Below are 22056 nucleotides of genomic sequence, written 5' to 3'. Positions count from 1 at the left end.
CGGGTGGTATGGGAAGTGTTCCCAGTTCCGGTTTACCTAATTAATGCAGCCTAAAAATCCTTTGGATTTGGATTTTAAAAGCATATTAGTATGTTATGTGTAAGCCAGGTTAAAGAGATGGGTCTTTAATCTAGATTTAAACTGCAAGAGTGTGTCTGCCTCCCGAACAATGTTAGGTAGGTTATTCCAGAGTTTAGGTGCCAAATAGCAGTTGTTTTTGATATTCTGGGTATTATCAAATTGCCTGAGTTTTGAGAACGTAGCGGACGTAGAGGATTATAATGTAAAAGGAGCTCATTCAAATACTGAGGTGCTAAACCATTCAGGGCTTTATAAGTAATAAGCAATATTTTAAAATCTATACGATGTTTGATAGGGAGCCAGTGCAGTTTTGACAGGACCGGGCTAATATGGTCATACTTCCTGGTTCTAGTAAGAACTCTTGCTGCTGCATTTTGGACTATCTGTAGTTTGTTTACTAAGCTTGCCGAACAATCACCCAATAAAGTATTACAATAATCTAACCTTGAGGTCATAAATGCATGGATTAACATTCCTGAATTTTACATTGAGAGCATAGGCCGTAATTTAGATATATTTTTGAGATGGAATAATGACAGTAGCTAAGGAGAAAACGGACCCATCAATTCTTCTTAGTCTTGATGCTGAGAAAGCATTCGATAGAGTGGACTGGTTATTTTTAGAGTATACTTTAAAGAAATTGGGATTTCATTCTAAATTTATTAATTGGATTGGGGTGATGTATTTGAATCCTACCTCCAAAGTTAGTTTAAATGGCTTTATCTCTGACGAATTTGCGCTCAAAAGAGGAAGCAGACAGGGTTGTCCCCTCAGCCCCCTGTTGTTTGCAATTAGTATAGAACCATTGGCAGAGTTGATTAGGGAAGATAATAGAGTACAAGGAGTAACTGTTGGAGACAAAGAGTTCAAACTGTCACTGTATGCCGATGATGTTAATCTATGTATTTCTAACCCATTGACTTCGGTTCCTGCATTGTTAGAGAGAATTTGGACTAGTTTCGGGCTATAAGGTCAATGAGACCAAATCACAAGCTTTGTGGTTGGTAGGGAACAAATCAAATCAAAATAGCTTCATTTAATTGGCCCACTCAGGGATTTAGATATTTGGGGGTGGTTATAACACCTCTTGCTTCCCAAATGTATAATGAGAATTATGGTAAACTTATGTCCAAAATCAAAGCAGATGTAGGGCGTTGGGATATTCTCCCCCTATCTTTAATAGGCAGAATAGAAGTTGTAAAAATGAACATTCTTCCTCGTCTTTTGTATCTTTTTCAGGCCTTACCTATATGGATACCTCCATCTATGTTTAAATCTCTGGAAAAGATAATTTCTACATTTGTGTGGCAGCGGAAAAAAGCTAGGATCCGGAAGAGATTATTGTGTAGCTCTAAGGGAGCTGGTGGCTTGAGTTAACCCACTTTTAAGCTGTATTATTGGGCAGCACAATTACGAGGAATAGTGGAATGGGTGATTCAGGACATGGATACAAATTGGTTATGGTTGGAGAATATCTCAAGCCCATTGGTTCCCTTGGAGACAGCATTATTTTTGGAACAAAAGAAATGGAGAGAACTTAAAATACAAAATGAATGGATCACCTGTACTCATCGCATATGGTCAGTGCTGAGGAAGAGACTGGGTATTCCTCTAACAACTTCACGTGCACTCCAAATAGCTAAATTGAGTGATTTTCTTCCAAGTAAAATAGATCCTGGTTTTTCGAATTGGTTCTTTAGGACTCCATCAATTATATGTAGTTTTGACAAAAGTCAATCAAAGTTGTGCTTGATAAATTGTAGCCAAATTGGAGATCATAATCATATTTTTTTGGGATTGCCCTATCCTGAAGCCCTTCTGGCAGGGAGTTATACGGGAAATCGAAGTTATGTTAAAATGTAACTTGTCATTAGAATTTGTTCACTGTGTAATAGGAGTAGCCCCAAAAGAGGGTTTTGGTAAAAAAAGTATATTAATTGATTCAGATATTACTCTTAGTTGCAACAAAAATGATTACTATGTCCTGGCTCAAGGTCAAACCCCCTACACTTGAACAATGGCAGTTGAATAATTGAAGGAGATATATTGTATGGAGAAGATCACAGCCCTTCACTTGAAAAGTGATCAGTTTAAGAATCTTTGGGACCCAGTTATTCAATATTTGGGCTGGACACAATAAAATATGAGTGAAGGGGGGACTTTCTTGCCTATTCCTCTTGCATTTTTATTTTTATTTATTTATTTTATTTTTTAAAGCAGAAAAATGCAGTTGAAGAATATTGTACTATAATTGTGATGGCTCGTAAAAGAGGAGGAAGCAAATGCAGGCAATCAGAAGAAGTTGATTGATAACTGAGTCCAGAATGTAGGCAATGGTGAAAGAAGGTCTACGGTGGCGTGAGAAGTGCTGGATGGTGAAGTCGGTGGTGAATGTGAAGACGGTCAATGGATGAAACCAGGAACAGACCGGAACACTCACACGAAGACGACAACACGAACACAATCCAGAACACGAACACGGGAGACGGTAATCCAACTTGGGAAGCTGTGACATGAATGAGGATCTGACAACAGACAGAGAGATGGGTGAGTATTTGTAGCTGAGTGGAGATGAGGATCAGCTGGAGCGAGACAATCAACACACAGGTGACAACAATCAACCAAACGAGCACATGGAGACTACGAGAGTACAAATACAAACGCAAAACATGACACGGAGAAAACAATGGATTTCCTACCGTGACAGTACCCCCTCCCCTAGGACGTCACCTGACGTTCCCAGCCTGCTTTACCTGTAGATTGTAATCATCAATAAGGCGGTGATCCAGTATGTCCTGAGCAGGAACCCACCTTCTCTCCTCCGGACCGTAACCTTCCCAATCCACCAAGTACTGAAATCCGCGTCCCCTCCGTCTAGAGTCCAGAATACGATTAACCAAATATGTGGTTTCCCCATTAACGATACGAGGTGGGGGGGGGGGGGGGGACCGGGGCAGGCGGGTTAAGACGGGAAAAAATCACCGGTTTAATTTTGGACACATGGAACACGGGATGAACCCTCCTGTACGCCGGAGGAAGGCTAAGACGCACTGTTACCGGATTAATGATTTTGGTAACAGAAAACGGGCCAATAAATTTGGGAGCAAGCTTATTCGAAATGGAACGCATAGGAATATTCTGGGTTGAAAGCCACACTCTTTGACCGACGACGTAACGGGGAGGCTTCGACCGGTGGCGATTGGCTTTAGCCTTGGTGCGCGACCTAGCCCGGTGACACCTCTGGACTAGTGCGTGTGCGGAGGGGACCGAAACCTCGGATTCCGTACTGACAAAATTAGGTGGTTGGTACCCTAAACTACACTTAAATGGAGACATGCCCGTAGATGACACTGGCAAAGAATTGTGTGCGTACTCCACAATAGAGGGTTGCTGACACCAGGACGAAGGGTTATTGGAAGCCAAACATCGCAAAACCCTTTCGACATCCTGATTGGCTCGCTCGGTTTGACCATTGCTCTGGGGATGGAACCCGGAAGAAAGACTAACAGTCGCTCCTAACAATTTACAGAATTCTCGCCAAAATTTGGACACAAATTGGGGACCCCTGTCAGAAACCACGTCTGTCGGAAGGCCATGTATACGGAAGACGTGGTCAATGACAGCTACCGCTGTTTCCTTGGCTGATGGTAATTTGGGCAAGGGAATAAAATGAGTTGCCTTCGAGAACCGGTCCACTACGGTTAAAATCACCGTATTGCCCTTAGAGGGCGGGAGGGCGGTAATGAAATCTAGCGAAATGTGGGACCAGGGTCTCGAAGGGACAGACAGCGGTAAGAGTAACCCATCTGGAGGTCGACTGGAAGTCTTACCAATAGCGCAAACTGAACTAGCCAAGACGAAGTCGTGGACGTCACGAGCCATACCAGGCCACCAAAATCGTTGCTTGACTAGAAACCTAGTTCTACTAACCCCTGGGTGACAAGCAACACTGGAACAATGACCCCACTGGAGAACGTCTGACCGTAACCCCTCCGGCACAAACAATCGGTTCGGTGGGCAACGAGCCGGGGGCGTTACCCCTTCTAAGGCAGTCAACACCTTCGATTCGACCTCCCATCTGAGTGCGGAGATAATGATGGTCCCCGGTAAAATGGGCTCGGGAGTAGCAGTACGATCGGAACGCTCAAAAAGACGGGATAAAGCATCGGGTTTGATGTTTTTGGAACCCGGCCGGTAAGAAAGTGTGAAATCGAAACGACCGAAAAACAATGCCCACCGAGCCTGCCTGGAGTTAAGTCTTTTGGCGGTTCTAATGTATTCGAGATTCTTATGGTCCGTCCATACAATGAAAGGTACACCCGACCCTTCAAGCCAGTGACGCCATTCTTCCAGTGCAAGTTTGACTGCCAATAACTCTCGATTGCCAATGTCATAATTAACTTCTGGAGGAGATAAACGGTGAGAATAATACGCGCAAGGATGCACCTTTCCGTCTGAGGATGCGCGCTGGGACAACACTGCTCCTACCCCCACCTCTGACGCGTCGACCTCCACTATGAATTGACGTGAGCGATCAGGGGTGACGAGAATGGGAGCTGAAACAAAGCAGCTTTTCAGTTTGGCAAACGCAGCCTCGGCTGCGTTTGACCACCTGAACGTCAAACTAGGGGAGGTCAAGGCGGTCAGAGGAGCGGCTAGTTGGCTGAAATTGCGAATGAAACACTGGTAAAAATTGGCAAACCCCAGAAATCTCTGCAGGGCCTTGCGAGACTCTGGGGATGGCCAATTTACCACAGCCTTAACCTTCTCAGGATCCATGCGAACACCCTCAGTCGAAATGATGTGTCCTAGAAAAGAAACAGACTGTGCATGAAAAACGCATTTCTCCGCCTTGACAAACAATCCATTCTCTAGCAACCGCAGAAGCACTCGTCGTACGTGTTGCACGTGTTCCTGGAGAGACGAAGAAAAAATCAATATGTCATCCAGGTAAACATATATGAACATATCGACCATGTCTCGCAACACGTCATTAACAAGTGCTTGGAAGACTGCCGGCGAGTTCGTTAGCCCGAAAGGCATCATGCAGTACTCAAAATGGCCTCTAGGGGTGTTAAAGGCAGTCTTCCACTCATCCCCCTCCCTGATGCGGAACCAAATGATAAGCATTACGTAAGTCCAATTTAGTGAAAACGGACACTCCCTGCAACCTCTCAAAAGCTGAAGACATAAGCGGCAAAGGATAGGTATTCTTTACCGTTATGTTGTTCAGCCCTCGGTAGTCAATGCAAGGTCGCAAGGATCCGTCCTTCTTTCCCACAAAAAAGAACCCCACCCCCGGAGAAGAAGAAGGGCGGATGAACCCTGTTGCTAGAGAACTGGATATATATTTCTCCATGGCCGCCGTCTCTGGAATAGACAAAGAATATAACTTGCCCTTAGGCGGAGAAGTACCTGGCAATAACTCAATTGCACAGTCATAGGGACGATGAGGAGGAAGAGAATCAGCACGAGACTTACTGAACACCTCCTTCAGGTCGTGGTACTCCGCGGGCACGTTAGCCAAATCCACTGCTTCCCCCTGAAACACAGACTCAGAAACATTAACACCAGCAGACAAAAGACAAGACAAATGACACTCCTCGCTCCAGCTAACCACAGATCCGAGGCGCCAATCGATCCTGGGGTTGTGTTTCTGGAGCCAGGTGTGACCGAGAACAATGGGAGATTGAGGTGAGTCCGTGATGAAAAATGAAATCTCCTCCGTATGGTTGCCAGATGTGATGAGAGAAACAGGTAAAGTGGTCTGTGTGATGACTGGCAGTCTGTGTCCGTTGAGTGCAAAAGGTGCAATGGGGTGTTTGAGGGAGGTGAGAGGAATGTTGAGCTTCCTAGCAAACTTAAAGTCCATGAAACTACCCTCGGCCCCAGAATCCAACAAAGCGTGATGATCGAGTGCGTCCTAACTGATGACGAAGAATTGACAGAGCAGCCATCAAGTCTTAGACAGTGTTCTAGGTTAATACTGTGACGATCGTGCACCAGAGAGACACAGGGAGATAGAGAGATCCAATTGCAGGTATTTTAATATATGGTAATCCAAATCGTAGTCGAATACAGCCAAGGTCAAAACCAAAAAGACAGTCCAAACAAAAGAAACAAAGGAAAGGGACAGGAAAAGGGAACTCGGAATGCGAGATGACTCGGAGGACGAGCAGACAGAAAGAATCTCGGGGAACGAGAAAGCTTGACACACGAAGGGTAAGGAATCCATGCAAACAACAGGGACAGACTGGTATTTATCCCTATAATATATCCTATATATATCCTATCCTATAAATATAATTATCCCTATATAGGCTAATGACAATAAAGTGACTGCACCTGGTGCAATTAACAGGAGTGCAATTACTGTAAAGACAGGACCAGACTAGAGGAATTCTAGTGCCTACGGTGAAGTGCCTAAGGGGAAGTGAGCCCACTAGTGGACACCCAGGGAAACGAGACTAGATAGCCTGACAAATACATGCAGAGTTTTTTAAAAGAGTCATTCTACTGAGGCCTCCTTCTGCCAGGTCTCTTCTTGTTTTGTGAGCCGTTTGCTAGACCTCAACTCTAGAGCTCAGAATTTGGTAGGTGACTTAGTCTAAGAGGCACTCATCCCTCAGCATGGTGGCATTGGTATTCTTTTCCCCTAGCGCCCTTTAGAGGACGCAGTGTGGAGTTCCCTTTTGAAAGGGAATGTCTCAGGTTACACATGTAACCATGATTCCCTGAGAATAGGGAATTAGACATTGCATCTTTCTGCCATGCCTCGGACACTTCTGCATCCTTCAAACAAAGAAGTGGATGCTGTATTCCACAGGTGCCCTTTTATACCCTGAGTAGCATTACTGATTGCGTCATGGGCTACACCCCACATGGAAAGAACCTATATGTGGATATATGCGCATATATGAAACCTATATGCAGTGTATATGCACATATATCCTGCATATATGCACATATATAATATATATTTTGCAAATATGCATATATATACTGCATATATGCTGCATATATGCCATATATATATATACAGCATATATGCGTATATATATTGTATAAATGCTGCATATATGCGTATATACTGTTTGCCACATATAGGCAAAATTGAGGTGCATATATGTGCATATACAGGAAATATAGGTCTCCTGTATTGCTTCTTCATATCCACATATAAGCCCTATACATACAAGATATGTCTTCTATATAGCTAATGGCATGATCTGGTCATTTTGTAGCTCAAATCCCGTTTTTCACTGTCATACATGATGCCTAGCTCATATTTTCTATTATCAATGCAAAAACTAAGAATTTACAAAAAAAAAATTATGCAAGAACTTCTGTATGTGCGAACATGTGAAATTGGTATCACATGTAATTGGCATGTAATGGAATTTAACTATGGCAATATATTAACATAATATACAGAGCCGGACAGTAACGGACTACATTTACTTGAGTACAGTACTTAAGTACAATTTTGAGGGATCTGTACTTTACTCGAGTATCATTTTTGGGGAGTACTCATGACTTTACTCAACTACATTTGAGAGGCAAATATTGTACTCTTTACTCCGCTACATTTCTATCCATAACCGTAAGTACCCTTTACTTCTTCGGCCCCGTCCACACGGAGACGGACCCCCAAATTTTTTTCCCTCGTCTCAAGAAATATCCGCGTCCACATGAAACCGATGTAGTATACATGTCAGACCAGCACGTGGCGCTGTAATTCTGCCACAGAGATACACTTAAGACAGGGAATAAGACATGGATTTGCTGCGCGTGGTACACAAACTAACATGGAACAATACATTTATTAATCTGTGTTAATGTTAGCGTTCAGTGTTTGTTCATGTTTTTGTTGCTGTTACGTGATGAAGTGGTGTTTGACTAGGGGTGAGACATGGGCTGATGACGCCATATTTTCAGAAAATGTACGAATTTGCCGTTGTGTATGGATTCGAAACGCAAAGGCGGCGTTTTCAAATATATCCACTCTGGGACCCGGTTTCAAAACATCGGTTTCACTCTTCAAAACATTGGTTTCACTCACGCCAGATCCGTGAGGACGAAAACGCCTATCCGCAATTTGTGCGCTGAAAAAAAAGAGGAAAAAATAAAAATCTCGGACACCCAATCAAACGTCATTGGATAGTGCAGGAAGGAAGAGGAAGAGAGGAAGAGGCGGCGGAGGAGGAGGAGGATGATGAGGCGTGTCATGACAGACCTTCAAAGAATAATAAAGATTAAAAAAAAATCTGATCAGTATTTTGTCTCATTTTTGTTCTTGTAATATTTGATTGTTCTTGTAAATACATAATGTACATTTCTATATTTTGGACTTTTATTTATGTTGCCTAGCAGGTTTTTTGTCTTATTTTTGTTCTTGTACTATATTTTTTTTTTTGTACTATTTGATTGATCTTGAGTAAATAAATAATGTAAATTTCTACATTTTGGACTTTTATTTATGTTGCCTAGCAGCTATGGATTTAAATTTTACTATTATAGGTGAACATATACAGGAAGGTACATATATTCGTGCATATATATGTACCTATATAGGTATATGTATGCACATATATATGTGTACATATATGTGTAAACATATGCGTGCATATATGTACATTTTTGTATAAATATATATGTGCATATATGTACATATATGTACATATAATATAGAAAAACGGCCAATTTTATATATGGCACATATATTTAAAACCTATATCAAAACCTATATTGAAACATATAAGGTTGTTTCCATGTGGGACCTTCCGAAGTCAAGTTCATTGTCATTTTTTCATTCATGCTTCAGACACCGGTCACGCTGACAGCGTTCCCGTAGCACCCTCTAGAGGATGCAGCATCTAGTTCCCTATTCTCAGGGAACCATGGTTACATGCATAACCTGAGAAGTTATTTTCCAGTGCTACCCCCTTCCTCACCCATTGAAATGCTACTTGATCTAAAACTAAACAGAAAGGGGCTTATTTGATCTATATATTCTATTATATCCTCTATAGATCCACACAATTTAGACAGTATTAGAGTGTCCGCAGAGTGACTTGGGCATAGAATTTACAGAAAGAGAGTGGGCTGATATCCCTGGCCAGGTGCACTCTTCATCTCCTTGTGGCAGACAATGACTTGTTCAATGTGAGATACTTCATAGACTTCATTTTACTAATTCAAAGTTAGCTAATATTTATTCTAACATTAGCTCTGCATGTTATAAGTGTTTACATTCGCCTGCAACAACAGCTCACATGTTTTGGTTTTGTCCTTGGTTGGAAGAACTCTGAAAATATATTTTTGAAACTTATGATAATATCTATGGAATCCATATTTATCCAACCCTTTAATAGCTATATTTGGCACTAAGCCTGAGGGCACAGAAGTTAGGAATGATATACAAACAGTTATGGCCTTTACTTCACTTTTGGCTAGGTGTTTAATCTTATTACACTGGAAAATCCCAGACTCTCTATAGTACAATAAATTGATTAATGAGATAATTAATTACATTCAACTTAAAAAGATAAAATTTACAATTTAGAGGTACAAAGTGTAAGTTTGATAAAACATGATCCCCCTTTCTTTGAAGAACTAAACTTGTCTGAAGAGTGAAACACCCCCCCCCCACCCACCCCACCCCTACTTTATTTTTATTAGTGATGTTGGAAACACTGTCCTGTGATAGTGTATCTATATAAGTGTATATAGACTTAAAAATTAAGGGTTACATAAGCAATATATATGATACAATATATTGCCCTCAACTAAGCAAGCCACAGGCGACAGTGGCAAGCTACCAAAACTCCATTGATGACAAAAATTGAGAAAATAACTTGGTAGAGACCAGGCTCATTCAGGGGGCCAGTGTATTTAATTCCTGGCTGCAACACAATATAGACTGAGCAGAGGATTCAATAGTTGACAAGGTCTTTGCTGTGGATCTGTCCCTAGGGATCATCTAGTTCACATGGTCTCCTCTGACATTCTGGGCTATAGTAGTTGCCAGGTGCTGATCCTCCAACTAGATGAGATATAAACTGGATCCAGGTGACAGCAGTGACCATCTGATCTGGATATGGACTGGATCTGGGTGGCTATGGTGACCTCAGAATAAGAATGAAAGAGACTGCTTCTTAAAATGTTGCAAGTACATCGGGTGTTATAGGAAGTCTTGTGGTTGACCTAAGTAATACAGTCTAACAATCCTTCAAAAGGTTTTGAATTATAGAAATGTGATAGGGTGTGATTTTAATGCAAGGTTTGAGAGATTTAAACTGACAGAGTTTGCCTGCCTCCTGAACAATGCTAGGTAGATTGTTTCACGGTTTGGGCTTTAATAGTAAAAAGAATCTGCCGCCCATAGTTGATTTTGATATTCTGGGTATTATCAAATGGCAGAGTTTTGAGATTGTAGTTGTTGTGGTCTAGAGGATTTTCTAGTTACAAACATTCTGCCACTTAAGAGATGAGTTTAGAACCCATGCTCTGACTTCATCTTGAAATCTGCAAACATAATAAATTGGCAATGAGGCAAAATGACGCAAAATTGCTGCAAATGTTGGCATCTTTTACACTAATTCTGAACTTTTTCTTAGCTGCTCCGTGTGACCTTGTGATTCCCATCAAAATGTGGGAAAAGATGCTGATACAGTCATTTACATAACTGATTTTTTAGGGTGTGATTTAATCTTTGAATTAAACCATTTCCTCAAAGGATAAAAACTAAAAGTCCTTGTTTTGGTGACATCCAACACAACTCCTTGATTAAATCTACCTCCAACTGATGGCTTTGATCTGTATGAAGGCATTCAGGAACACCATTCCATGTAAAAATACATTGACAACCTTTACAGTTTTTTTGGTGTATCATAGGGTACAAATATATACACACACACACACATGTATATAAGATAAGATCAGCATTTATACACTATAATAAACACAAAAATCATCTGCTTGATGACATGGTTATTTTTATTATTGTGAAATGAGATGAATGAAGAGTGTGTCAGGAAAAGGAAAGTTACCTTACAATCGGTCACATTCTATGTTACGTCAGAAAAAGACCTTGGTCTGCGGAATTTGCATCGTGACCTCCGCCCCACAGAGTGGGTATATAAGGAGCAGCGCAAGCAACTCGCATTCAAACTTTCGCTTCGGAGCCGAGCACATAATTTGTTGCTTCACAGGAGTGTTACAAACGAATCAACTGGTGATGGTGTGACGGCGCAATTCAGAGGTTTGTCTGGGTTTCCTGTGTCAGCTCCAGCATTCTCCTGAGCGCTTCAGCACCTAAAAGAGCTATTTCCATTTAGCTAAAAGAGAACGCCCGTGTGTTTCTGGGTGCGGTCAAAATATCGCTCCTCGTGATGCCCACAATCGCTGTGTCACATGTCTGGGCCTCCTTGGGCCACACCCCCCTCACAAACGCTGCATCCGGTTGATTTTCCGGATGAGTTTGCTGGACCCTCTCAGGCTCCTGACATCTCATTCAGGGCTTGGGAGGAGGACCTTATGTCAATTGCCTCATCACAAGGTGGGCTTGAGTCCTCGAGAGATGAGGATTTTGCTGCGTTGCCTCCTTCAGGAGTGCCAGCGTTGCCCGAGTCAGAACCCGAGCTGACGGCCGTGCTTTCCCGGGCATCTGAGCGCATCTGGCTTGAGTGGAATCCTCCACCATGTCCCGAGTGCTCGAGGCTGGATGATTGGTTCCTGGGGGCTGCTCGTGCTGATCGCCCCTCTGGTTCCTTTCTTTCGGGAAGTGCACCAGAAAGTGACCAATTCATGGAAGACACCTTTAACTGGCCGAAACTGTTCTGGTACTTCCTCTGCCTTCACTGTCCTCGATGGCGGAGCAGCCAAGGGGTATGCTGGGATTCCCCCAGTGGAGCATTTTGTTGCGAGGCAACTGTGTCCGCAGAGCGCCTCTGCATGGCGTGGTGGTCCCAAGCTGCCCTCCAAGGCCTGCAAGTTCTCATCCACGCTTATGGCATAGATCTGTGATCGCTGTGTCACATGTCTGGAGTTCCGGCACGCAGAGACTTCATTCATGGATGGCTCATGTTCTCATTCCGGGGACATGACAATCTCGACGTTGAGATCGAGACTCGATTACCTTAAAAGGTATAGAGTCCCCTCTGCCACACCCCATTCCAGCTCTTCTCATAAGAGGGCTACTTCGGCTGGTGGCCAGGGTGATCTGAGGGTTACTCTGTGGGCTTCCCCGACGAGCCAACCTCCTCGGGCCACACCCCCCTCACATACGACGCAGCCGGTTGAGTTTCCGGATGAGTTTGCTGGACCCTCTCAGGCTCCTGACATCTCATTCGTGGCTCGCGAAGAGGACTGTATGTCGATCACAGCATCACAAGGCAGACCTGAGTCCTCGGGAGATGACGATTCAGCTGAGTTGACTCCCTCAGGAGTGCCAGCGTTGTCCTAGTCCGATCCCGAGCTGATGGCCGTGCTTTCCCGGGCAACAGAGAGCATCGGGCTTGATTGGAATCATCCTCCCTGTCCCGAGTGCTCGAGGCTGGATGATAGGTTCCTGGGGGCTGCTCATGCGGGCTGCCCCCTCTGGTTCCTTTCTTCCCAGAAGTGCACCAGGAAGTAACCAGTTCATGGAAGGCACCTGTAACTGCCCAAAACTGCTCTGGTACTTCCTCCTCCTTCACTGGCGGGGCAGCCATTATCATGTATAGTAAAATAATATATAAAAGAATTAATACAAATGTGTGTTTTTTCCAATTCTCTGGTTTATGTTACACCTTTTTTCTTTTAGATCCTGTCCATTTTACACTAAGCAACCAGTAGCAACTGAATTCATTCCAGCTGGAGGGGGTTGGGGTTTGGGGGTAGTAATAGTGTAACGATTGGGACACAGGAGACGAGAGATCCAAGAGCAGTGTGTGTTCCCATGAAGAAAGTCGTTTACTTGACTTTTCCCATGAAGAACACTGATGACTTGAGGGTCAAAAGGAACCTGACTTGGCTCTGGAATGTCAACGGGAACCTGACTCAACTCTGGAGGGTCAACATGAACCTTTCTTGACTCTGGAGGGTCAACGGGAACCTGACTTGACTCTGGAGGGGCAACGGGAACCTGACTCGACTCTGGAGGGTCAGCAGGAACCTGACTCGTCTCTGGATGGTCACCTGTGGCTATCATCTTGTGCAGTGGCGCTGGACTGTCTTACACATAACATACTAATATGCTTTTAATATCCAAATCCGTTAATGGATATTTACTCTGCATTAATAAGGTAAACCGGAACCGGGAACACTTCCAATAACACAGAATGTACTTGCTACATCATTAGAAGGATGGCATCTACGGTAATATTAGTCTGTTTCTCTCTTATTGCGAGGTCACTGTAGCCACCAGAACCAATCTGTATCCAGATCAGAGGGTCACTGCAGTCACCCAGATCCAATACGTATCCAGACCAGATGGTGGATCAGCACCTAGAAAGGACCTCTACATCCCTGAAAGACAACGGAGACCAGGACAATTAGAGCCCCATATACAGATCCCCTGTAAAGACCTTTTCTCAGATGACCACCAGGACAAGACCACAGGAAACAGATGATTCTTCTGCACAGTCTGACTTTGCTGCACCCGGCAACTGAACTGCCGGTTTTGTCTGGTCAGAGGAGAACTGGCCCCCCAACTGAGCCTGGTTTCTCCCAAGGTTTTTTTCTCCATTCTGTCAACGATGGAGTTTCAGTTCCTTGCCGCTGTTGCCTCTGGCTTGCTTAGTTGGGGTCACTTCATCTACAGCGATATTGTTGACTTGATTGCAAATAAATGCACAGACACTATTTAAACTGAACAGATATGACATCAATGAATTTAATGATGAACTGCCTTTAACTATCATTTTGCATTATTGACACACTGTTTTCCTAATGAATGTTTTTCAGTTGCTTTGACGCAATGTATTTTGTTTAAAGCGCTATATAAATAAAGGTGACTTGACTTGACTTGGTGGCCATCTTGTGCTGTGGCGCTGGGCTGGCATCCATCTTGCACCATGGCGCTGGGCTGGTGGCCATCTTGCGCAGTGGCGCTGGGCCGGCATGTGTGTGCCCCAATCCTAAAGCCAAAGTCCGGAACTCTTGTGCCACACCACCCACCTCATTCCCCCTTTGACGGAGGGTGGTTAATTTAATTAATCTTCTCCTCCACTCCTCCATGCTGGCTGGGGAACGGAGACAAAATCCCACACCGCTGGATCTGATCTGATGGAGTCCTTCTGTAACGATCGTGTGTGTTTATTGAGTAATCCAAAAATCAGAATCAAAACAAGCAGGGGGTCATAACCAAAAATCAGTCCAGAAACAAACAAACAAATAAACAGGAACAATAAACTCGAAACACAAGGAATGCGAGGAAACCAGGTGACGGAAAATAAGAACTCCATCACACAGTTCTGAAAGTGAAGACAGCTGAGTGCAATTAGCAGGTATGCAATTACAGTGATGAAGGGACAAGGCTTTGTGGGAAATTTAGTGCCTGCAGTGAGGTGCCTATGGGGAAGTGAGACCACTAGTGGACACCCAGGGAAACACACCAGACACCGTGACAAATAGCTTGTGGGGGGTGAAAATTGAAGGTGTGAATATCTTGCTCTTTCATATGGACAGTGTCTGACGAGTATTTCAAACTTGCAGAGCAGGTTTAGGCAAAGTGTCTTAGTGTATTAGGTTTTATCAAAAATGCCTTGTTTGGTTTGGCTTTGCAACTGCATAGGCCTACAGAATATTACATACAATATTTTCTGGTTTTGCTTTTTTCTCCGGAGAGATGATGCACTTCTAAGAGAGACAAAGAAACTGGTGAAAGAGACACATATCTGCAAGAGAGACAAAAACTTTTGTTCTTAACCCTCTGATTGTCTTCCACACGTTTCCTGTCCACACTCGTGTTTTTTGGGGTCTGAACATTTGTGCAGTTTTTGGAGGATTTATGATATCTTTTAAATTTCTATAAATAAATAAATATTTATTTATTTAAATAGGCTTTTTACAAAAAAACAGCATTTGGTGTAAAATTCACTTTATAAAAGACCCAGATTTCTAACTTTCATTCATGGGGATAAAATGGATAATTTTAAATGATTTAATGTAACATACCCATTTTTTAGAAAATGCAGTTAAAAAAAAAAAAACCACTTTAACCACTAGATGGCTATAGAGCTCCACTATATGCTATTTGCTATTTGACTACCTGAAAGATATCTTTTCACAAGTTCGATTCAGTTGGATTCATATCTAAATATTATAAAATCACAATTATAACAAAAATAAAATATTTTTTGTCAAAGTTTAGTATTACTTTTCAATAATGTTACATTACAATGCATTGCAGGCAGTAAGCATGGTAAACCGCATGACTTCTGTAGACGGGGTTGGAGCAGGTTTGTGTGTGTGTGCGTGCTAAATTGTTTTGTCTCATCCTATCATCTCTCTCTAACTCTCTCTCCCTCTTTGGTGGTTCTGCATTTTGCATGATTTTTTTTTTTATAATTATAAGAGAGCAGTTGTTTTATATCCTCATAAGTGTGTGTGTGTGTGTGTGTACACATTGTCGGTGGCAGTGTCACCCCTTTATATTTGTGTTGGTTCTGCATTTTGGATGATTTTATTTGACAAATGATAAGAGAACATTTTTTATAGTCATTTTTAAAATGTATTCCTCTGTGTGTGTGGGGGTACGTGTGTTGTGAGCAATATAATTTAGCATTGTGGATGTTTTTTGCATTGGTGGAAGTGTGCCACTTTATTTGTGCCATTTCTGTCGATGTGTTCTGCGTTTTTTCTGATTTTGATGATGGATTTAGTCTTATTTTGATTGCCACGAGTGTCACAAATTTTGTCACGCTAACATAAAAACAGATATCATTCCAATTTTTTTTTTTGTTTTTGTTTTTGTTTTTTGTAGATCTAGAAAGTGTTGAGAGCCGTAGAAGGTTTCATACCATTTGGACAAAGGGAAATTTTTTTTTTTTAATTTGAGCAAAAGTCATTTGGGGTCAAAAAGACCCCGAAAACCATCTGAGGGTTAAAGTATAGCCTATGCTGCTTTTTACTATTTTCAGTTTTAATTGTACGTGGCAACGCTGCAGTCGTTTTGGCAATACAAATGTTATATTTCAGCAATAAGAAACTCACCCAAGACATTATGTAGGCCTAATTATAATTAGTTTCATTAATGGGCAATTCCAGAATTACTGAGGTGACACTCGCAGTCAAAATCTGAAATATAAATTTTCACAGAATGTAGTCCAGACATCAGAAAAGTATCCATATATGAACATGTTTTATAGGCTATTTTAGATTTGGGAAATACATATGCACTACGGACATGACAAAAAAGACCTCCGTTTTTGGGAGACATCATATTTTGTAGACTTTCTGTGATATACAATGCACAAACCAGAAGCAACAATATCTGCGGAATGCAGAAGGGTTGACCATCCACTAAGCATAAAATATATATTTTATTAACATTTTTGTTTTTGTGTTTCAGAGGAAAATCAATGTTAAGACATCTCTCCATTATAGACAGTTCTGAAAGTAGAATTTATGCACACACGTATAAAATGCTTTAAAAACATTAACAGAGATGTCTAGAGGGTATTTAATAGGTCTGCCTCCATGAAAGATTTTTCTAGTAGTCATACACTTGTCATTATTCAACTAATTGCACATTTATATTAAATTAACACAGTCTAATCCATAATGAGCCTTAATATGCTCAAGCACATGCATTAAGTTTGCCACAAAGCACAGGCAGAAGTAGCCTAATAATTGTGAAAAAGGAGACATTTGAATGATTTATTAATAAACTAATATTTTCTTGTCGGCTGCAAGATGAAATTCACGGTGCTGATTCTCAACTCCACAGGATGCGCATAATCAGAGTATTTGCTTTTATTTTGAATTGGTTCATTTAAAAGTATACATTTCAAACTTCATGTAGATATATTTCTCATGTATGTAAGGCACCCCAATTTTAAGTTATTTCATTATCAGGGAAAACAAAAAGTGATTGCAAGGGCACCTCCCTGTCATGCATGCACATTAATAATTTTCCGCACAAGCACTTGAATATGAATAGTAATAGAGCACATCTCTTTTAGATTACAGTTTGGGATCCGCATTAAAAATAAATACACACAAGTGTACAACAGAGATAGATGCAGTTATAACCTATAAATTAAAGGCTTTTTGACATTTTAAAATGATCTAACGGCTGATGCCGCTCCAATTCGCTGATTTTGATTGTTTTAATAAATCTCTTTTATATTAAATAATAAAGATACAAAGCAGGTTAAGTAAGATATTATTATGAGCCGCAAATCTTACACGCTGATATTTTAAGGAATAGAATACACTCCTGCATTTAAATGCGGCTGCAATTTTTTATTTATTTATCTTTTGAGTTTTACTTGAATTGTATGAAAGATAGTAAAGCGGCTCCTTTTAAAATCACAGAAATTGTCAATTAATGAAGCTCTTTTTTACATTGTGTGTACTTTGTTGATTATAATGGTAGAACTTGATTTTAAACGTGAGGACATTTTATTAATCCATCCAATCTTTTCAGTTTCAATGATTTTGCTAAATTGTGGCCAGGTTTAGTTTATTCATTTCTTGTTTTAGTTTGGCCTAAATAATAGGAGCGGAATTATTCAGTACCTCACATTTTACTAAAATAATGGAAATAATTTATAAAATATGCAACAATTTCTTAATCACTGTACAGACAGATATCTTTTCCCTAAGTAGTTTTCTGTCAAAATAAAGGACAGGTAATAAATAACAAAGTATGTGTGTGTAATAATAAATGTGCTTTGATGTATTTGTTTGATAAGCACCACTCAATGGTCAAAAGCTGCAAATGCACTTTGCAGACCAGTGATGCGCGGGTCAATGTATTATTACCCGCAACCGACCAATGTTTTCAACTAACCCACCCGCAACTCTGACCGCAAAAAAAGGAAAATAAAATATTGTACCCGACCCGCTTCCTGACCCACATTTTTTAAAAGTAGTAAATGCTCATCATAGCCTCGTTGGGCCATAGACGTAGGAACTAGGCAAAAAAAAAAAAAAAAAAACTCCTTACTATATTCTAATTTTGTCAAGAATTATAAAAAAATATCATCAATAAGCTCATAATTTGTTAAAAAATAGTATAGTCTGGCTATGTCTATTTTGATGTTTCTGTTCAGCAGACAGTGAGGCTCAGGTTTGTTTTGTTTTTTTAAACCTAACAAGGATGATCTGTAACAATCACCTTTACCTTGCAAGTAGTGTGAAAAATGTCTAACGGACCAAACAATAGCCCACCATTCTCTGTCAAAGGTGGACCAGTTGTGCTCTTTTGCACATGACTGGCATAGGCTACCAACTTTGCAACAACCTGTTGTTGTTGTTCAAAAATGGAGCCAATTGCATGGTGAGATTCATCCATGTATAGAATAAAAGACTTGCTGAAACCAGGATAAGGGTAGGGACAAGAGGGGAATTTGGTATGTTTCTTAATCAGGTTGTGTAAATACGCTGCCTTTTCTGCAAAGTTTTTGATAAAACGGTGATAGGAAGAACAGTGTCCTACAAAGTGTCTAACCCCTGTAGGTCTAGTTGGACGAGGCCAATTCAACGCTTAGCCACTTTGGGGTTCAACAATCACTGAAAAGTTTAAGGTGGGGGGCATTACTCATCATCATCGACAAATAGAGGGTCGAGAGGAAATTTAAATCTCAATAAATTAGAATGTCGTGGAAAGTACTTTTATTTCAGTAATTCAACTCCAATTGTGAAAATCATGGATTAAATAAATGCAATGCACACAGACTGAAGTACTTTAAGTCTTTTGGTTATTTTAATTGTGATGATTTTGGCTCACAAACCCACCAATTCATCTCAACAAATAATAATACTTAATATGAAGATAATTTTTTTTTTTTTTTTTTTTTTTGTGAATTGTTGGCCTTATGGAAAGTATGTTAATTTACTGTACATGTACTCATTACTTGGTAGGGTTAGGGCATGGCATGGAGGTGATCAGTTTGTGGCACTGCTGAGGTGGTATGGAAGCCCAGGTTTTTTTTTTTTTTTTTTTTGACAGTGGCCTTAATCTCATCTGCATTTTTTGGTCTTTTGTTTCTCATTTTACTCTTGCAAATGCCCCATAGATTTTCTATGGTGTTCAGGTCTGGTGAGTTTGCTGGCCAGTCAAGCACACCATCACCTAACTGATCGGTAACTGGAAGTAGTACTGACTGAAGTCATAAGGGTAGAGAGGTAGAAAAAGAATGGAGAGCATGAGTTTGTAAGCATGCTAAGAGTTATTCAAATAAATAACCAATTCACTTTGGTTTGGCTTTATTTTAAATCCTTCAAATATAACACACTGTAAGCCATAAGAAAGTTACTGGTCCCTTACTTAAAGCCTGCTAATGATTTATTTGATCTGTCTGTTATGTTAATTTTTTTTTCACTTTATTTCTTTTGACAACAGATCTTAAGTGGGGTTATTCTGGAGATACTTGCAGAGGATTTCGGAGAGTGCTTTACCCCAGAAGTACAGACATCCTGGACCAAACTGATGGCAGCATTGTACTGGTATATCACAGGGGCTTATACTGAGGTGGGATGGCTCAAACTATCCAGCTCAGCGGTCTGAGATTAGGCATTCATTCCTACTGTACATGAACACTGGTTGTAACTCATCAGCTTGGCTAGTCAAAGGACTGACTTAAGAGGATAAAGATCAATAGAATAGAATTAGAAATACGTTTTCCATCATATACATCATTTTCTTTCACCTTGTTTTATACATTTTTAGTATATACAACTCAAACCTCTAAGATGTTGTCTGTGCTGTGTAGTGTAATTTGCTTGTGTATCTTTTAGGCTTGTGTTTCAATGTGTATATCAAAACAGATCACATTTTATTATAATGCCACAGCAGAATTACAATACATACTAACGCATAAATAGAAAATAAATAGCATAAACCTGCTGTTCATTTGTTAACTTTGTCAAGACAATAGTGTTCTCCAAAATACAAACCACACACAAGTCTTCATTGTTCAGTACTTTACTCATGGTGAATCTAACCTTATTGGTGCTTCTCACATGAGAGGCATAAATGAATAAAATAGCTCATTCAAGAAGTGACCCAGTATTCTCAGATCTGACGTTTATCCTTCTGTTAATGTTCATTTGGGAGTCACACTTGTGTTTTTCACCGTCAAAATTGACCGGACACCTGAAATGACACTTTTTAAAATTTCTGTGAAATTAATGTAATATAATTTTGTTCGATAATATTTTTCTTTTTCATTTTGTATTTTGAAAGAATTTCATGGTACTGTTTAATATTTATGCAATAATTATGATCAATTTATGATTAATCAAACAATTTTTCTAATATTTTTTAGCACTTTCTAATATTTTCTAATATATATTTTTTTTCAATTATGGCAGTATTTTGGGTTAAAATAGAGACAATGCATTTAAATTGTAAATTCATTTTCAAGGCAAATTAATTCCATATGGTGGGAGTAAAAACAAGATAAAAACATCCAAAATTTAATGGTTTAGCCACTAGATTTCTATAGAGCTCTATATAAAAGATTTATAAATAATTATCTAGTTGTTTTTTTAAATAAATACAGCCACACCAGTTAATTTGTGTGTGTCTAATAGTGTGTTGTGTGTCTGTGAGTGTGTGTGTCCGATTTGTACTGAGTGTCACCGCTTCCTTGGTGGCTAAATTATGGATTTTATTTCAGGTATTTGCAAAAACATGTTGTGTGTTACAGTCACACTAGTTCATATATGTGCATATGTGGGGGGAGTGTGTCTGTTTTGCACTCTTAATATTTTAAAGTATCACCCCTTAATTGCTTTTTTCTGCATTGCGAATGATTTGTAGATAATACACACTCACACACACACACACACACACACACACACAAATATAATAGTCTCTGTATTTTCACATTTTTGCATATTTTTTATTAATTTCCAATGCCAGTCATATTTGACCGCGAACAACAAAAGTGTGACTATTTTTTAATGACCATTTAGCCTTCTTGAATCAAGTCCACAATTATTATTATTATTTTTATTTTATTTTTCTGCCATAAAAGTCAATGAGTTTCATACCACTCCAGTGAAGCAGTGATTTCTTATATATATGCAGGTTCAGGTCCGGTGACTGTGGAGGCCAGGTCATCTGGCGCAGCACCCCATCACTCTCCTTCTTGGTCAAATAGCCCTTGATGCCTTCAGTGTGAATCAAAAATTTTCATAGTCATGAAAATAAAGAAAACTCTTTGAATGAGAAGGTGTGTCCAAACTTTTGGTCTGCACTGTGTATATATAAAAAAATCACTGCTTCACTGGAATGGTATAAAACCCACTGACTTTTATGGCAGAAAAATAATAATAATAATTGTAGATACATATATATCTTTTTTTCATTTTTTTTTTTCTAAATATGTTTTATTCCAGTCTAATGCTATATCAGACCCACTGAGCACAATTACTCAATTAAGTCTAACTTGTTAACAAAAACACACATTTCATTATGTACATGAATTTGTTGCTGATTAAATAAATAGAATAGATACAAAAAAGTCTAAGAAACACACCATTCCAAATAGTGATGCAATGATACACAGACATAAAAACATGATTGATTATGATTTATTCCACCAAAGTCTTGCATTACATGTCCTTTAAGTACAAAGTATTTTTATTATATAGTGTGTGTTTGTGGTTATTTTGTTATTTTGATTTTTTTTTATCTACTTTATCCTAGCATCCATCCTTATACATGGCTTACAATGTTCTTCCATGTATACCTCACTCCATATCCAGCAAAACAATCATCGCTTTCTTTCTAAAATAGGCTCCTTAATTTTACCA

The 22056-nt window shown here is 40.1% G+C and overlaps 1 protein-coding gene across 1 annotated transcript in view; it reads left to right on the top strand.

Annotated features, from left to right (window-relative positions):
• cygb2 (cytoglobin 2) overlaps nucleotides 1-21403 on the top strand; it is a 56416-nt gene extending 35013 nt beyond the window's left edge. The window contains exon 3 of the mRNA XM_026213970.1: nucleotides 19637-21403. Coding sequence (XP_026069755.1) covers nucleotides 19637-19801 — 165 coding nt within the window. The 3' untranslated portion in view covers nucleotides 19802-21403. The remainder of the gene's footprint in view (nucleotides 1-19636) is intronic.
• Nucleotides 21404-22056: the final 653 nt, after the last annotated feature.

Source organism: Carassius auratus, chromosome 31 (genome assembly GCF_003368295.1).
Source record: "Carassius auratus strain Wakin chromosome 31, ASM336829v1, whole genome shotgun sequence".
In the NCBI taxonomy this organism is placed as follows: Eukaryota; Metazoa; Chordata; class Actinopteri; order Cypriniformes; family Cyprinidae; genus Carassius; species Carassius auratus.
Note: the sequence above shows the minus strand (reverse complement) of the source record. Positions and strands in the feature narration are given on the sequence as shown.